The sequence below is a fragment of the Pinus tabuliformis genome, chromosome 6 (assembly GCF_031772625.1).
Source record: "Pinus tabuliformis cultivar Carrire ecotype Pingquan chromosome 6, CPIR1, whole genome shotgun sequence".
NCBI lineage: Eukaryota > Viridiplantae > Streptophyta > Pinopsida > Pinales > Pinaceae > Pinus > Pinus tabuliformis.
The window spans coordinates 1,453,524,555-1,453,542,081 of NC_142292.1; the positions used below are offsets into that span (position 1 = coordinate 1,453,524,555).

At 32.7% G+C, this 17,527-nt stretch overlaps 1 protein-coding gene across 1 annotated transcript; it reads right to left on the minus strand.

The window, feature by feature from the left end:
* Positions 1–5,720: 5,720 nt before the first annotated feature.
* On the minus strand, positions 5,721–7,410 carry LOC149264093 (transcription factor WER-like). The gene is made up of 3 exons (XM_089388941.1): positions 7,109–7,410; positions 6,895–7,024; positions 5,721–6,703 (listed from the first exon to the last, which is right to left on the minus strand). The coding sequence occupies exons 1-3, from the start codon at positions 7,239–7,241 to the stop codon at positions 6,031–6,033; spliced, it is 936 nt and encodes a 311-aa protein (XP_089245067.1). The 5' UTR covers positions 7,242–7,410; the 3' UTR covers positions 5,721–6,030.
* Between the last annotated feature and the right edge of the window lie 10,117 nt (positions 7,411–17,527).

The following is a 17,527-nucleotide window of genomic DNA, read 5'->3' on the forward strand; positions in this document are numbered from 1 at the left end:
CTAGAAAGGAAATGAGTGGAATTCCTATTGATTGTAAGTCGAACCGGAAGGCGAGGTTTTGGTCGAGCCACTGAACATCCAGAATCGGAGAGAAGTGCAGCTGCGGAAGCGCGCTATTACCGAAGTTAAAGTGCAGTGGCAACACTATGGACCTGATGTGGGCACTTGGGAAGATGAAGAGCTCATTAAAATGGCTTACCCGGAATTTTTTATGGAAATCAGACATCGAGACGATGTCCAATCTTAGGAGGGGGAGAGGTGATGACCCCGAAAAATGTAAATATTGGAATTTTACTGTGATAAAAAAAAATAGAATTGAAAGACTGTTTTTAAAACTCTAACCATATTATTTTATTGTGAATTAAATATATATTGAAAAGGAATATATACTTCTTGAAATGCTGGCAACTTCTGAAAGGAAGATTTGAAAGAGGAAATCAGTTATGAAAACTGTATGAAACTACCTCCCTAACTGGAGAGGCCTCCAGGGGAAAAGGGAGGGTAGAGACAAAAATTCTGTGTTGTAGGGACAGACAGAAGAAGAAGAAAAAGAAAGAGAAATCTGATTAAGTCTGGTGAGGACCAGATAACCAGGCACAAGTTGCATGTATCTTGTTGAGGGCTTTGGGCCTGCAAGATAGCTCGGGGGGAGATTCCATTTTCCGCAATGGATCTCATGGTTGGGTGGTCAAGAGCAGCAAAGTATACAGGTGAACCTTTGTAACACATCTACAACCAAGCGGACCAGGTAAGTGGAAATTTCTGGAAACTATCTTATTGATGAATATACATATATGATGTTAGAGTTAACTGCAAGTTACAGAAGTCTAAAGTACAGTAGGAGAGACTGTGAGATTATCTGGAAAAAAAAAAAAAAAACTCACTTATCTTTTGCCCTTACTTTACATGCGGTAATGTTAATTGTTCGAAATAAAAATATAGTAATTTTTCCATGGTTGTTGGTTATTCAAAACTCAAAGACAGAGGTCAAATATTCCTATATAGAACACCGATGAATTACTTTACATATATAAGGGAATAAATAAGTTTTTTGACCATGAGTCTGTACACTTTAGTAGAGAATAAAATAGCAGACCCGAGCCGAAAATTACCAGAACTGGTAGGAACTACTGTAAAGTGATTGTTCAATAAAGAGATTCAGAAGACCAGACGAGATTACATCATATATGACAGTCTGTACAAACTGTAGAACAAGCATATATGAAACAAGTACAAAATACATATTTCACCATAGACCAGAATAGCAAATGCGATAAGCGGTGTGGATTCTACCGTCGAAATAGTCGTACATTTCTTTTCAACAATAAACAAAGCCCTTCTATCATTATCCTTACATATCGATAGTATGGTGCTCTAACAGTTCAAAGAGGCATTACAGTCGAAAACGGAACAGAAAAAGAACCAACTACTATTTCCCTTAAGACAACGGCGGTTACACTGTATTATAGAAATATGAGAACATATATAAGAATATCATGGAAATATGAGAGCATGTTTATAAATATCATAGTAAAATGAGAACAGGTGTATGAATATAACAGAACTGACATTATAACACATATAAACTACTCAGGAGAGGTGAGTTTAGTCTGTTATTAACTGCTCAGAAAAACCCCAGAAATGAGTTTATAACTACAGAGTCGAGTAAACATGACTGAGAATGGCAAACTCAAGAAATAACAATGCTATTCATTAAAAAAAAACAGAGAGGTTCCATTTCCGTGACAGGTCCAACCAGTAGTCTCAACTACTCCGTTACCAAATAATTACACTGTAAATGGTTATAAAAACAAACAAATGAATATTGAGATAATTTAACCGCGGGGACTGCCAAGGCACCTCGCATTGACGGAACTGACCGTTCCTCACAATTCCAACAGAACCGGCCGAGAGAACGAAGTCTGGGGTTACAAAAGAAAAACCATAAGCAGCCTTGGAGGCAAGCCTCAAGAAACCCGTCTTCGGTTACTTCGGCCAGGATATGGAAATTTGGAGCCAAATAAAAAAAAACGAGAATGAGTATATATAAATTTCATGACCGCACCAGTCGAAAGGAAGAAAACCCCAAACATTGCTCCCGGAAAACAGTTCGAGCATGAAATTGCTTACCCGCTATACGGCATTAAAAGTTGGGTTGCTGAGGGTCCAACGTCCGGTATATAGAAGGAATTCATTGCCGCAGCAACCACCTTCAAGCACAGAGAAATAGTTGAACAGTTAATACACATACTAATTCGAAAGAGAATCTTGTATAAAAGACTAACATAAGAGGAGAATCGGAAAAACTTACTGTAACAAATGCCATCACCTGCAAGGTTTGTTTTCCGGAAAGCCGAAGTCCTGTGTAGCGGATGAATTTTGGCATAGGAGTTCGTTAAAGGCATCCCCTGTATGCGAAGGAGACAAGCCAAACCTGGGAGCGACGCTAGGCCCAAATGAACTGGGTGAAGACTCAAGCCGCTTAATACGAACCCTAAAACCCTCCGATAAACCTCCACCCTCAGATCTCGATCGGATGATCTCCTTCGTCGAAATGAGGCGGGAACCTGATACGCGGGGAATGAGGGTACGGGGCTCTACCACTTCACATGGTCAAGCAGGAAGGGCAGGCGAGATGCACTGTAGAACATTAAACACATGTCCATAAACTTAATACCGCTCAACAGTTCATCGCCGGATTAATATTCCAGTCGCAACATAAAATGCCAGCGCTACATAAAATGCCAGCGCTATTAACCGGTTGCCTATATGTCAAATGCCAGCGCTATTCACCGGTTTCCTATGTGTCAAATGCGATGCATACATACCAAAAACGTTCAAATGTTGCCGAGGTATCATAATCAATGCGTACTTGTCGTTGGTAAATATTCCTGAACATTCTTTAATAAGATTAATAGTCCGAGTGGACTGTTTGTCATAGCAGGTGTGTGCAAATTAGTGAATATGGTAAGTTAAGTGTGTAAAGGTTAAAAGATTCAAATATTTTTTTGATTATATATGTATGTTAAGGGTAGGATCGTGACACTGTCACAAAGCACAATCCAGATCACCACGTCCTGGCGTAAAGGCCGACGAGCACTTCAAACGAGCTTTCTCAGAAACATGGATTTCATAATTTTACTGGTGCTCTGATACCATTGTAGACAGAGTCATGAATAAACCTCATGATGGAAAATTGAGTAATTAAAACTAGAAGTATAAATTTATACCAATGTAACTCACGTACCGGAATTTTTTTTTCTCGGTAACTTATCAACGAAAATGAAAAACTATCAACGTATTGCAAAAAATTACAAATTAATCTAGAAGGATTAGTTAACATCATTAAAAAAAAATTAGTTAACATCATTAAAAGAAATAAAAAGCATTGGAAAAGAGATTTTGGAAAAACAATTTTTTTAAGATATTTCTGTTTCATGGTTGTTATTGAGTTGTTAAAAAGTGCTTTGATATTATGGTGTTCTGTTTCACGGTTGTTATTGAGTTGTAAAAAAGTGCTTTATATTATGGTGTAGTTATTGATGATAGAGTAGTTTATTCTATATAATTACCGTATCTCGAAAAGGAAAATGCAACAATGGTTACAATCCAATAGACTGTTACAAATGATAAGCGAAAACCAATCAGTTTTTAACCCAAAAAGTTAAAAGATTTGCCTATAAAAATAAACAAAATGAAGCTATGGATTTGATTACCATTCCCAAACAAAGCTGACATACGCTAACCTCTCAAGTATCAAATATATAAAGAAAGTCGTTGGCATTACCAAGATTTCTTCCGTTAAGACACATGCTTGTAGTGAATGAAGTTGTGATGGGGCCTTTCCGAGTATCAAATATTTTCAGAAAGTCTATGGAATTACCAAGATTTCTTAATTCCAAGAATTTTTCAGTTAAGACACATGTTTGAAGTGAATGAAGTTGTGTTTGGGTCATCAGACTGATTTTTTATTTTTTATTTTATTTTTCTTTCTATCTTTTTTCTTGTTTTTTGTGGGACAATGTTTTACTTAAGAGTTTCTTTCTTTATCTGTTTATGAGAGGTTGTACATGGGTATTTAAGTGGGTCTTCTTATTTGGTTTCATTTTCTATTTTATTTTCTCCATAAGCGAAAATGGGGTGTCTTGGAACCCATAACTACTTGCATACTTTGATCTTTTAGCTATCTCTAAAAGATTCCATTGCTTCTATAAATTAGCTTGATGTACAACATATTCTCTTGAGCAATGAAATGTTTTCTTGTTCTTCATTTGTTCTTATCTTTGTATGGAAGGTTAATGTTCTTCATTTGTTCTTATCTTTGTATGGAAGGTTAATGTTCTTCATTTGTTCTTATCTTTGTATGGAAGGTTAATCTTTGTTGGTACTTTTTTCACATTTACATATATTTTTTCAATTTCTTTAATTTTACATCAAATTAAATAAAATATATAATTCTATATTTACTTACTGATATTGATAATAAACTATATATATAATTCTAATTATGTTCAATTATATGTGTATAGTATTTCAAAAAATATATATTAATAATAAAAAAATTATTGAAGTATCAAAAATGGAAAATTTTAATACATAATTTTAAATCGATTATATATATATATATATATATATATATATAATATAATTGACACGAAAAAAGAATTATTTTTAAAATATATATAATTTATTTAATTCAATATTTAAAAATAATTTAAATAAAAAATAAAATATATTACAAAAAACATTTACCTTTTATGATATATTAAAATTTCAATATGGAATATTAATTATGTATATGTTATATAATAATAATAGGAAGTTATGATTAAAACATTTTATTATTAAAATTACTCCTAAAAAATAATCAGTATTAGATTCAAACATGGTGTGTATTTTAATATATAAAAAATAACATTTTTAAAATTCTATATTTAAAAGAGATATATACATTAGAAAATTTAATCCATCGTAAAGCTTTAACCATATAAATTAACATAAATTTACACCATTTATATTATTTAAAAAAAAATTATTGTTATTTTAAATTTTTTATTATATTAAAACATTTTTTAAAAACTAACATAACTATTGTTAATTTCATTCTTTAAACATTAAGCTTAGAAAACTAAAAAAGCCATCCAATTATGTTGACATCAGCGCTAGGGACACAATGAAAGGACGTATCTTAAAATACATCCCAATGTCACTTCAATCACCACTTCCCCCACCAAACTGTAATACAGTAATATGAACAATGATTTTAGAAACTTCGGCTAGAGTATATGACGTTTCTAAAATATTTAATTATATGATTCTCCACTCGGCCGATCACATGGCCGTCATCAACTCATCAGCAAAGACAGTATAAAATTAATGGAATACAGTAATATGAACAATGATTTTAGAAACTTCGGCTAAAGTATATGACGTTTCTAAAATATTTAATTATATGATTCTCCACTCGGCCGATCACATGGCCGTCATCAACTCATCAGCAAAGACAGAGTATAAAATTAATGGGAATAGCAGGGCAGAACGATTCAAGCTAATGGAATGATTATGAAATGGTATTAAGAGTAATTATGTTGATAGATTTTCTCTATATTAGAATAATTTTACGGGCTCTTTTGTATTAATTTCAAAAAAGGAAAACGATACTAATTTAATTTTGTCACCCACGTATACTAATATGATTCTACAAATAATAAACAAAGCGCTTGAATACCACTTTGATGAAAATTTTCATTAATTTGGAAGAATTACAAGGTGTGCACAATTTAGACAACATTCCTAGAATTTATATGCTGCATTCCCTATCACAGGATTTAATATGATTGCAATAGACCTACAATGTATGAACAATTTAGAAAACCTTCGTAAAATTTTATTGACTGCATTCCCTATCACAGGATTTATTCACTGTGTTCCAGCAAGAATTTGTCTACAGCTCATTCCTTCCACACGATGTTGCAACTCAACTTTGTGTAAATCTCCCTCCACCCATGCGTCATTTGATTGCAACAGGTTTCATTTCTCTAAATAACCGAATTCATGAATCCAATCTTCGTGTTCTGCGTTATCGTAGAGTTCTACGATTTCTCTGTATAATTCTTCTGATGTAAAACTTGTTGAACAGTCGGAGAGAGAGGGGAACAGATTACAGTCTTGAGACGACTTCTCGTTCAAATAAAATGAACTCTCAGCTAAAGTAGCTGCATCTTCCCCAAAATGATCGTAATGAGGAGACTGCTGGTCAGCTAAACTCGACATAGGAGAGAGAGGATTTGTAGCTAACGTTTCGACGGGATTATCAGCCAATCCCAAAGCAATAAGCTCGGATTCTTCGTCTCCGATTGAATCGTTCACAAGTAGGTGGCGCCATGAAGATTTCCGAGTTTCTTTAACATTGCATAATCTGAAGGCTTCATCCGATATAAGATTACTGGAGCCATCATCGTTATAGCCATTTTCTCTTACAATTCCAGAAAGTCTCATGCCTGCTTTTATTCTAACGGCGGTGGCTTTGAACACAGGATTTGGGACAGGAACAGGAGATTTTGACCACCTTCTGCGTTTCTGCGAAGACTTAGGTTGAGAATCGCTCATTGACAGGCACAACTTCTTGCTCATATGAGTGTTCCAATAATTCTTGATTTCGTTGTCTGTTCGACCCGGTAGTCGTCCTGCTATCAAAGACCATCTGCATATATATTGCATATATATTAAAATGGTTAATACTCGAACCTAATTGAGTATCAGATTTTCGAAATATTTCAGAACTTAATAATTGAATAGCAGATTTTGGAGATATTTCAGAATTTAATAATTAGTTCGAAACCCTTTGGCGAAAAAATTCTCTCAACAAATCTTGTTCTCTGATTTTCTACATACCGATTGCCAAGAAGGCGATGCAACCTAATAATGAGGTCCTCCTCGTCAGGAGAAATGTTACCACGTTTAATGTCGGGGCGAAGGTAGTTCAACCAACGTAATCTGCAACTCTTTCCACATCGTTTAAGGCCTGCAGAACAAAAACTGCGCGCCCGCTTAGTTAACCTCTCAATGCGCATTACGTTTGCAATAAAAATTGCTATTAGAATTTTACCTGCTCGTTTAGCGATATTTTTCCATCCATCACTGCCATGAATTCGAATGTATTCAGAGAGAATCATATCCTCCATAGGGGTCCAAGCCCCACGACTATGACCTTGTTTTGGATAGCAAGAAGATCTACCCATCTTCGAAATTCTTCTTCTGTAACCCCTTAAGGCCAGCTCGAGACAGCTGAGGCTCTCCTCTGCTGGGAACAGCCACGCGCTGGCCTCCTCGATTCCATTTCCTAAGGCAGATGCGTATATATAGAAAATTGCACCATTACCTTCTAATTCCTGCACAAAACCCCTGCCGCTGTAAATTTTTGACTCATGACGATCATTGTGATGGGGCCACACTAACAGTTACTTTAAGATTCCTGTTGCACAGATATCGCTGCATTGGCCGGCGCAAAATTGTTAATATATTCTTACAAAAACCCATGTTTTGTTTAAGAATGGCAGAAATCGAATGGCTGGCCAGAGATGTTGAGCCAAGTTGTCAACTATAGTACATTGATACTGATCCACAAGCAGAAAAAACCAAAAAAATCGCTAAGATTTAGGTCACGAACCTAAAGATGACATAAAAGAGGACAACAATTGTCAAAATTAAAATCACCCCACTACTATTTCTAAATGAATAGGTCCAGAATTCATAGATTGATACCATTGGTCCCCAGAAATATCATATATATACAGAAATATCATATATATATATATGGACGGATGACTTTTGCAGTCGGTAAGATAATGGCGTCCCGCAAATTCAAGCGAACAACGTCCAGATTCGGTAATCACTGAAACCCACGCATCTCCAGATAAGACGGGGAAACATCACATCAGTGCAAGTTGATTGGTCATTTCTTAAATGCCATTCACCTGCCATTCTGGGGAGAGAGAAATGAAGCACAACTAACGTTCTCCTTGCCATGACGTAAGCTCTGAATCAGAGAACAAACACTCAGTTTGTTAGTCGTACTGACACATTTAGAGGCCACTGTCCACATTTAGAGGCCACTGTCCGCATTCCCTCGCCTTTTTTGGAAGGCGATTCCAATTTTTAGAGTATAGTAATATTAATGTGGTCTGACATGACGCTATATAACACGATACAACATACATCGATATAACACGATACAACATACACCGTGGTGATGAGAGTGAAAAAAATAACGAGATGTTATATCATTTTATATTAACCTTATATCACACCACATTAATATTGCTATGATCTACGCCTTTTTGGAAACGTTAACTGAGGATCAAGATTTATGTTCTTTACCCTTTCTGGACAAAAATAATTTTGTTAATTTCCTAATGAAAATATTGAAGGTATACATGAAAGGTGTCTGAATTGATGCCCGTAACAGTGAATTACAATTGAATAGTCAAATTCAGGATACAATTTGAAAATGAGTCTTCCCTCTCAAGTTTGCACACATATTCTACTTCTCGCAGGGTGAAATTAGTCATAAGCTTTTTAATGACTGTACATGGTGTGTGCTCTATCGTAAAAATTTAGAACTATGTATGTGCTTAAATTCCTTCTGAAAATTTAAGCGAATTTATGATTTGGTTGGATGGAACTGCTATTCATGGTTTTAATATGGTTAAAATTTTAAATGTTTGTATGATTCAGGTTTAAGAAAGATAATAGGATGTGTTTTTGGGGTCTTGTCAGGGATATTTTTGAATTTCATCTTCGATTATCTAATAAAATAATATCTCCAAATTTATTCACCTAATATAAGAAATGAGACGTGACTGAGAATGTACTAGATTACGATTTTAAATTTATTAAATTAATATAAATTTATTTTAAGTGTAATTAAAAATAGGAAAGAAAAGAAATTAAATTTAAATATTTTTTTAAAAATTGGATTAAAGTTAATTTGTCAAATTTACAAAATAAATATTGAAAAAATAATATAAATTTATCTATAGTTGGTTTTACTTAAACTTATTATATTTTTTGGTTTTATTGAAAATATTTTTATTTTTAAGACTTTTGCAATTTTAATTTATTTATCTATAATCGTTTATAATATTTTTAATAATAGTCATAAATTAAAAATTGAAATTGATCTAGAAGGTAGTTATGCTCTTTTAACTATTTTGATTAAATTGATTAAATTGATTAATTAAAAGAAAATTTACAATTAAATTTTATTACAATTTTATTGACTACAACTATGTCATATGACTACCACATGCCCAAAAACCATAACTCATTTTTATATTTACATGACATCTTTTAATTAATCAATTTAATAAAAAAAAAAAAACATAACTAATTTTGAAACATATCTTAAACTTCGATATTAAAATACTATTAAAAATATTATTAAATGTTTTATAAAACTTAAATTCTTACTATCTATTGAGTAAGATGTCAAACTACTACTAAAAATATTCTAAAATATTTTATAAAAATTAAAGAATATTTTATAAAAATTATTTTTTTACTATCTACTAATACTAATAGATAATATAGATAATAATTTAAAATCCTAAAAATCTTATACCAAATCAAACATGATTAATTTTATTAAAAAAACACGCATGTTCCTATAGTTATTTTTCTCTGTTTACATTAACACAGTATATATTTTTATAGTTATTTTTCTTTGTTTACAGTAACACAATATATATTTTATCTCAGGGTGGTTTTGAAAATAAGTAAATTTCAATTGCGGTATATTAGTATTGAATAGATTTATGTAATGATGGTTTTCAAAATAAGCGAAATTTTATTTTGATAGATACAATAGGCGAGAGATTATTGTTTAGGGATTGATGATGAGTCACAACAATGTAATAATCATTTGACTTTTCATATTTATATTATAAGTTATATATTTTATGTAATATTAGTTGAGATATTTTTTTCATATTAGTTATGTTATATTATTTTATTTATTTATAATTATTTGATATTGTTTAGATTATTATCTGAGTAAATTTATTTATAAATAATTTTATTTATTAATTTTTATTTTAATCATAAAATTTGAGTTTTAATAATTTTATTAATTTTAAAATTATTATTCTAAATATTTGTATGGTTATATAAATGGTTTATATATGCATTGATATAATAAATACCTTAATTTGCAAATCCTAACCATTCACAGTATGACCAGGAATCTCAATTAAATCTTAGCAATTTTCTTAGTATGACACGGAACATCAATTATAAATTAATACTAATTACATCAACGTTATATTAGACTTTATAACAATTTTCTTAGTATGACACGGAACATCAATTATAAATTAACACTAATTGCAACAACGTTATATTAGACTTTATATTGAGTTAGGGTGTCTTGAAGTGTTATTTAATTAATTTTTTGATTTAATTATGGAATTATTTGATTTACGGTTGATTATAATATGTGTAGAAATAGGGAAGATGCTTGCTATTTGATCAAAATATCAGTAATAGGATCATTGGAAGTGTATGGGTTATCATGATGAGAAGAGAAACAATACTCCTATTTATACCAACTACCACTCATTTTCTATAATTGATGCTTCTAATTAAAGGCTACATGTTGGGATGATGATACGCGATGGATTTGATTACTCGTGGGGTTTAAATGAGAGATGCAATTGATAAACTTGATACGCGATGGATTTGATTACTCGTGGGGTTTAAATGAGAGATGCATACTAAATTGATAAACTTGTCTTTCAGCGACTATTACTTTCTCCACAATGCTAACAAATGATAACAAAGGTTGAGTTAATAGAGTCCTAATAGTTGAACCATTTTTTCACACAGCAGGAAAAATGGATGCTTAAAAGGCATTTGACTTTGGCACATACAAAGAGGTAAATGGTTGAGAGCTTAAGGAAGTATGACACGCTAGTTATTTGTTATAACTTATTAAGTATATAGTGAATTTGTTATAACTTATGAAGTATATAGTGAACGAAGATGAGCAAAGAAATATAAAAGATGTTTTCCCTAGTTTGTGATGATGATGATGATGATGATGGTTAACGTCCGCTGAGACCAAATAATGATCTATCGGACCTAAAAAGACAAATTATTTATTTTGATTTAAGATTTTATTCCTATGCTCAAAAAGCTTGGAGAGAAGCCTCCCGAGTTCACTATAATTTGGGCATTGTAAAAGGCTAGGAAGGTTAGTATTGTAACAAAGGTTGTGAAATTGAGATCTAATGTGGTTGTATGCAGGGCACTCTAAGAGGAAGTGGTTTTCATCCTCGATGCTCCTATTCTCACAAATATGGCAGATCCTTTCCATCCATGGCATTTTAGGAACTGCCCAACGGCCAGTTTCACTATGGAGCTCATGAGAATTCGTTCTAATCTTTGCTATATTAATTTTCTTCTTTGAGCTAGTTAAAATAGAGAGATACTTTTGATCTTCAAGGGTGGGGTTGATGACCTTCTTATAATAACTTAATTTTCTTTTAGACGCTAAATCTTTCTCACACCACAATTTTTCTTTGAACTTAGAAGTAACAATATCTTTAATGTTATTTATGTTTTGCAAAGCATCATTCTCATTGATCTCCCAATAGTTTAACCAGGCCCTTGTGTCCTTATGCCATCCTCGGTTAAGGATGGCATAAGGATAAAAAAAATATATTATTTTATAAGTATATTTTATTTATAAGAATAAAAAAATATTATTTAATTTAAATATATTTCATAGGAAGAGAAAAAATTATTAATTAGATGATTTATTATTATTTCATAGGAAGAGAAGAAATTATTAATTATTAATTATGCCAGGGATCCTTGGTGAAGGAAAGGATTTAATGAAGGTTGTAAGGTGGTAAGCCAATGGAGCATCAATGTATTAGCAAGTTGATAGAAGGAAAGAATTGGGATCATAATTGATATATTAACTATATGAAAAGAAACATAGATGACATGTCTTATCAATTTCACCTTGAATGGAATTTTGGATTACTTGTTAAATAATATAAGTATAATTTTTAAGTTTCAATATAAGTGTTATTGTTATATATATTGATGAGTGATGTGAGAAAGGGTGAATAGAAGCCAAAATTATTTAGAGAATAATTTGCATAAGATGAAGAGAATTTTTCAAGAGGGGATATTATATATTTAATCAATTTAAAAAAACTAATATGAAATAAATAAATTATATTCCATTTATTTTTTTTTAAATTAGATAGTATTGCTACATTTGAATTTAGTTTTAAAATTCTTATTGCGGGGAGGTTAAGGAGTATGTGAAAATTATGGATAACCATGGGTTCAAAAAGGACATGTAGTTGTTTGGAATCCATCCTTTAAACATCACTTGGGGAGATTAACATGGCATCAATAAATTTGTTGAATTCTGTACAAAATTTTGTCATCTATTGAAATGCATGGGTAACAAGCTTCTATATGTACAAGTTTTCTAGGACACCTTTTCACTTATGTAGATCACCAACCATGTAATTTCATCATATTTCGAATTCCCACCTACACCACCCACCCTTCAAGCTAGAATTCGAGCACACCTACTAGCTTTGTACTTATTCAAGTGGTCCATTCCACAACTTGATCATACATAACTCCATGTGTCATTTCACACCAACATGTATTCCTAAATAAAAATTCTTTCAATAATAAATCTTGCATATGGGTACACCTGGTAACCGTGTACCTATTCACATGGTTCATTTTATTACATTAGACATCATATGCAATCATCCTACTTTCATGCCTAAACAATAATTTTTACAACAACCTTATGGAATACAACCTGCTTATGGAATGCATTACAAGTTGGACCAAATATTCTAGGGTGTACATGTACTACTGTAGTTCTCCATAACACATTGGCTCCTTCATGAGGCGTCCAAACCATCAAACTCATCGACCTTTTCTCATCCATGTAGCTACTTGACCTTTATCTCACTATATTCCCCTGCTTTTGAGCACCTTTTTACTATGACCCCACTCGAAAATCACGTATGGTGCTAATCTCACCTTAACCTACCATTCCATAATTATTTACACTCATCAAATCCGTGTGATCTCTCAATGGACTAACTCTCAGTATTGAACTTACATATATCCATCCTAGAAGTCACTAAACCAATTTTCTCAACCCAGTTTCATAGCAAAAACATTTCTTTAAGCTCTACATCTTTATATTCAAGGTATATTTATAATCAAATCCTCTCATCCCTAACCACAAGCTAATTATAACTTGTCCAAATATATGAATTTTCATTAGTGTCCAACCATAGCTTACCATAAGTTGCCTCTTCTCGCTAGTGGTTCATGTGCTGGGATAATGTAGAATAGAGCACTTTCTTGGTCTTGTTTCAATACTACTTAGTCTTGATCACTTTCATCACGGGCTCCTCCACCAAGACATAGTCCATCAACTCATCATTCAGTGGCTCAAATAAGGTGTGCTCATGAAAATACTTTTCCACTGCAAGCTTCGTAACATGATCATATCCTCCTCTTCATCAAAAACTTATTAGCTTAAAATCTGCACAAAGATTCCATCAATAGAATAACATTGAACCTAGGTAGATTGAACAAATGCACCCTATTCATTACCAATGTCTCACTATATAGGAGAAATTCATATGTATTAAAGCCCCTACTAATTACCACTTTCTGCAAAAACTTCTCTCATCTCACATAACGGTTTAATATTCATGGGTGTCTAGGTATATACTGAGATTTGGTAGCCCATAGGCTACAAACATTCAGTTGTAAACCCCATCACACTAGCTTGCACAAATACATTACTAGAACCCTAGTATTTTCTTGCAACCTCCAAACAACCCTCGAGATTTGTCCTCAACATCTTTGTCTTAAGTATGTATCCATTGGTAACCACCACCTCCTCTATTAATACTTTCCACCATGATCTTCCCCTTTTCTCATACATGAGACTATGTTCCTTATTTTCTCAACCTAAGCCTACACATCATAAAACATCATTTTGGAAGCTCTCTCTAAAATCAAGTCTCCTCTACTATTTATTTCTCTTAGAAGTACACTTCTTCTATGGAACATCATCCTTTACACACTATTTTCTTAACCTCCTAATGTAATCTCGCACCATACCATAGGTTCATGGAGCTCAAGAGTTTCCATGATTTCCTATCACATCTTTAATGAGTGCTCATGAAATTCTGACCACGTTGCTCCTTTGCACCCAATCCTTCAATCCACCATCAAGCTATGATACCAATTGTTAGTAAGGAGAGAGAAAGAAATAAATAAATGTCAAACACATAACAGTAATAATACATGGACACCACAAAACACCCTAAATAATAGATATATTATTCAATCACCTAAAGGAGAATGATAATGACTTCATCATGACATTAAATAGTCTTAATATCATGAGAATACCATGGGGAAAACCATATTTTATTGAGCTTGTAAAATTTCCATGGTAAATTAATTGTCTAATTAATTCAAGTTTACTTTAACTACCGTAACTATATATCTCTCTCTATATATAGTGAAAAGGAGCTTATATATATATATATATATATATATATATATATATATATATATATATATATATATATATATATATGCATGTTGAGGATAACCTTCTTTAAAGCTTGTGTGGCGGTGGAGCCTATAATTATAATCATGATGTAAATTTCTATGTATATATTAATAAAATAGGCTACCTATAGACAAAATCAACAGAAAAGAATATGGATGCCAAAAAACTCCATGGAAAAGGGAAACATTTCTAGTGGGATGATATTTTCATGAAAAGGACCTAAATCCCATGTGGCTTGAGAAGGTACCGCGTCGAGAGAGAAGGCCATGCATGCAAAAATGAATGGTTTTTCTTAGAAATGAAATTATGGATGATTACTTAGTTGTTGGTTGTGGGTTATAAGGGAATGAATCATCTTTGTGTGAGCCCTATAGGTTATAGATTATGTGTTGAGAGTGGAATTAGTGGATTCACTTTGACATCCATGGAGTTCTGGTGGAATTCAATTTGGTGACTAGTGAATGAGTCCATAGTTTGATGCTTTCTTACTAACTAGGTGCCTTTGGATTATGTCTAGGGATTGGAATTCATTGATTCACTCCAAAATAGTCGAGCTCTAGTGGAACTTGGTTTGGTGAAAAGATAATAAGTCTGTAAATTGGGGCATTGTAACTGACTAGGTGTTTTTAGTTTCACCAAGAAGGGAACTTGGAATTCGAGGTGAGTAGTAAGAGCTCCTAGCAGCCATAGAGTTGAGACCATCCATGTTCAATGTTAAGACGCGTATGAAAAAGGTGTCATGAGACCTGATGTATTTCTAGGTGCATAGAAGGGGTAGACAACTTGGGAATATGATAATGGGGATGCATAAGCATGTGGTTGAAGGCTAAGGTTGTTTGGGTTGGTATTTTGAGTATTGTTTGTTGTCTAGTAATTGTTCTACAAACTGTCTCTCATGGATTTGAGGGCCCTACTCAAGGGTAACCCATGTTTTAATGATTATGAATAGTGTGGTTTATGGCTAGGTGGAACATGGAAGTTTTGCAACAATTTTCCCTTTTGTTAGAGATAAGTATCCATGTGCCCTAATTTATGTCTATGTCCCATGTTTTTTTAAACCCTAGTTTGGCCTTTGTACATATTAGTATTTTGAATGTGGCTAATTCATTAATTTGAATAATTGTGAATTAATTTGTGCATGTGATGGTTGGGTATCACATTTAATAATAATCTAGTTAGGAATTTCATAATTCATAGGTTAATGTCATGTACAATATTCTTTTATGCTATTGCAGAGAAAATCGTAATACCCGATTGTGGTTGTGTGGTAATATTTCCTAGCAGGGGGTTGGGGATGTTACAAGGTGGTATTAGAGCCCATGTTATGGCACAAGGCTTGCATGTGCTGCAAAACCATTTCCATGGAATTTGTAAGTTGTTCACAAATTCTTTGAAAAAATTCACAGTGGTGGAAATGGTGGAAATTCCCCCAAAATTTAGGGATATAAGGGTGTGCAACAAAGCTTAAGGGGTATGCATTTTAGAAATGGGAGGTTTGTGGGAGATAGTTAGCCACAGAGGCATAAATTCATGCAATACAACTATATAGGGGTGACAACAAATTCTTGTTAGCTTGGTTGTGAGAAATTCCCATTGGTTTATGGGAAATTCCCTGTTGGAACTTGTTGCAGCTGTTACAGCTCTCCCCAAAATTTTCTCCACGCACATTTAAAACTTTGAGTCACCCTTCCTTTTACAAGTTTGCATGGATATTTTCATTGTGTTTCTTAAAAATGTCTCTAAGATGGCCAATGAATTAGTGTGGATGCTTAGAATCACCCTGACATTTAGTACTCCTTGTTCATTTTGGTCCATAATAATAGATTGTTTATGTCTGTCCTTCATTCATCCTCATTCCTAGTTTTATGGATATATTATGGTTTATGGGATGTGCATTAAATAATATTTTAGGATTATGCATCTTTAGGACACATGAAAACTATTTTGTAGCATGATATTATTAAGATTTAACATATTTATCCATGTATACATGTCAAAGACAATGGAAGAAAAGACATTCTCAAATGAGTCCTTTCCTAAAGTTGCATTGCAATTTTAGCAGTAAAAGTTTTCCTTTGGTTGCTTATGTTGGTAACAATAGATCACAATTAATCAAATAGATGAAAAGGAACCATTCCTATTTTCCTTTATGTATGGTGACACTCATAATGGCATCCCTAAAATTGTTGCATGATAGAGATAAATATCATTAGTGGCAATGAAAGCTTATAACAACTTCGTTTATCAAGATTATGAGCTAGTGTTTAGGGTAGATTTTAAGGGTGATCAACTTCAAACTTGAGTTTATGACAATAGCCTCAATCACGTAAGGCTATCTCAAACATAAAAATAATATATGGAGGTTTGAAACGCATTTATGGAAACTTCCATTTGTAGTTGACGGGTTTTTTTTATAGAAACATACTTTTATAGTGATATTTCCACAATGGTTACCTTGAATTTGGACTACCAGTAAATACCCAATCAAAGGCAATAGTCATATAGTGAAAAAAAAAAAAATTATATAGATATTTGAGGAAGGAAGTATAGTTTCTTGTGGTAGCTTTTGAAGGTAACAATGTACTAGATAATGTTTGATCACTCTCTAAATGTCTTAATAGAAATAACATAAATAAGTTTGGGATTGTCTTTACAACACCAATTGGTAGTGACGTGACATTTTAATATGATAAAGAATGATTGTCTTATCCTCCTCCAACATCTTATTAAAAAAGGAAGAAAACAAGTCAGTCTTGAGGTCTGGAATTCAAAGAAAAGATTATATGTTCCAACAAATTCTGTGGTAACATCATGGATTAGATTGATAATAGACACTATTTTCTTAGATCAAGAAATATTAGTTGATTTGAAAGCAATTGAAAT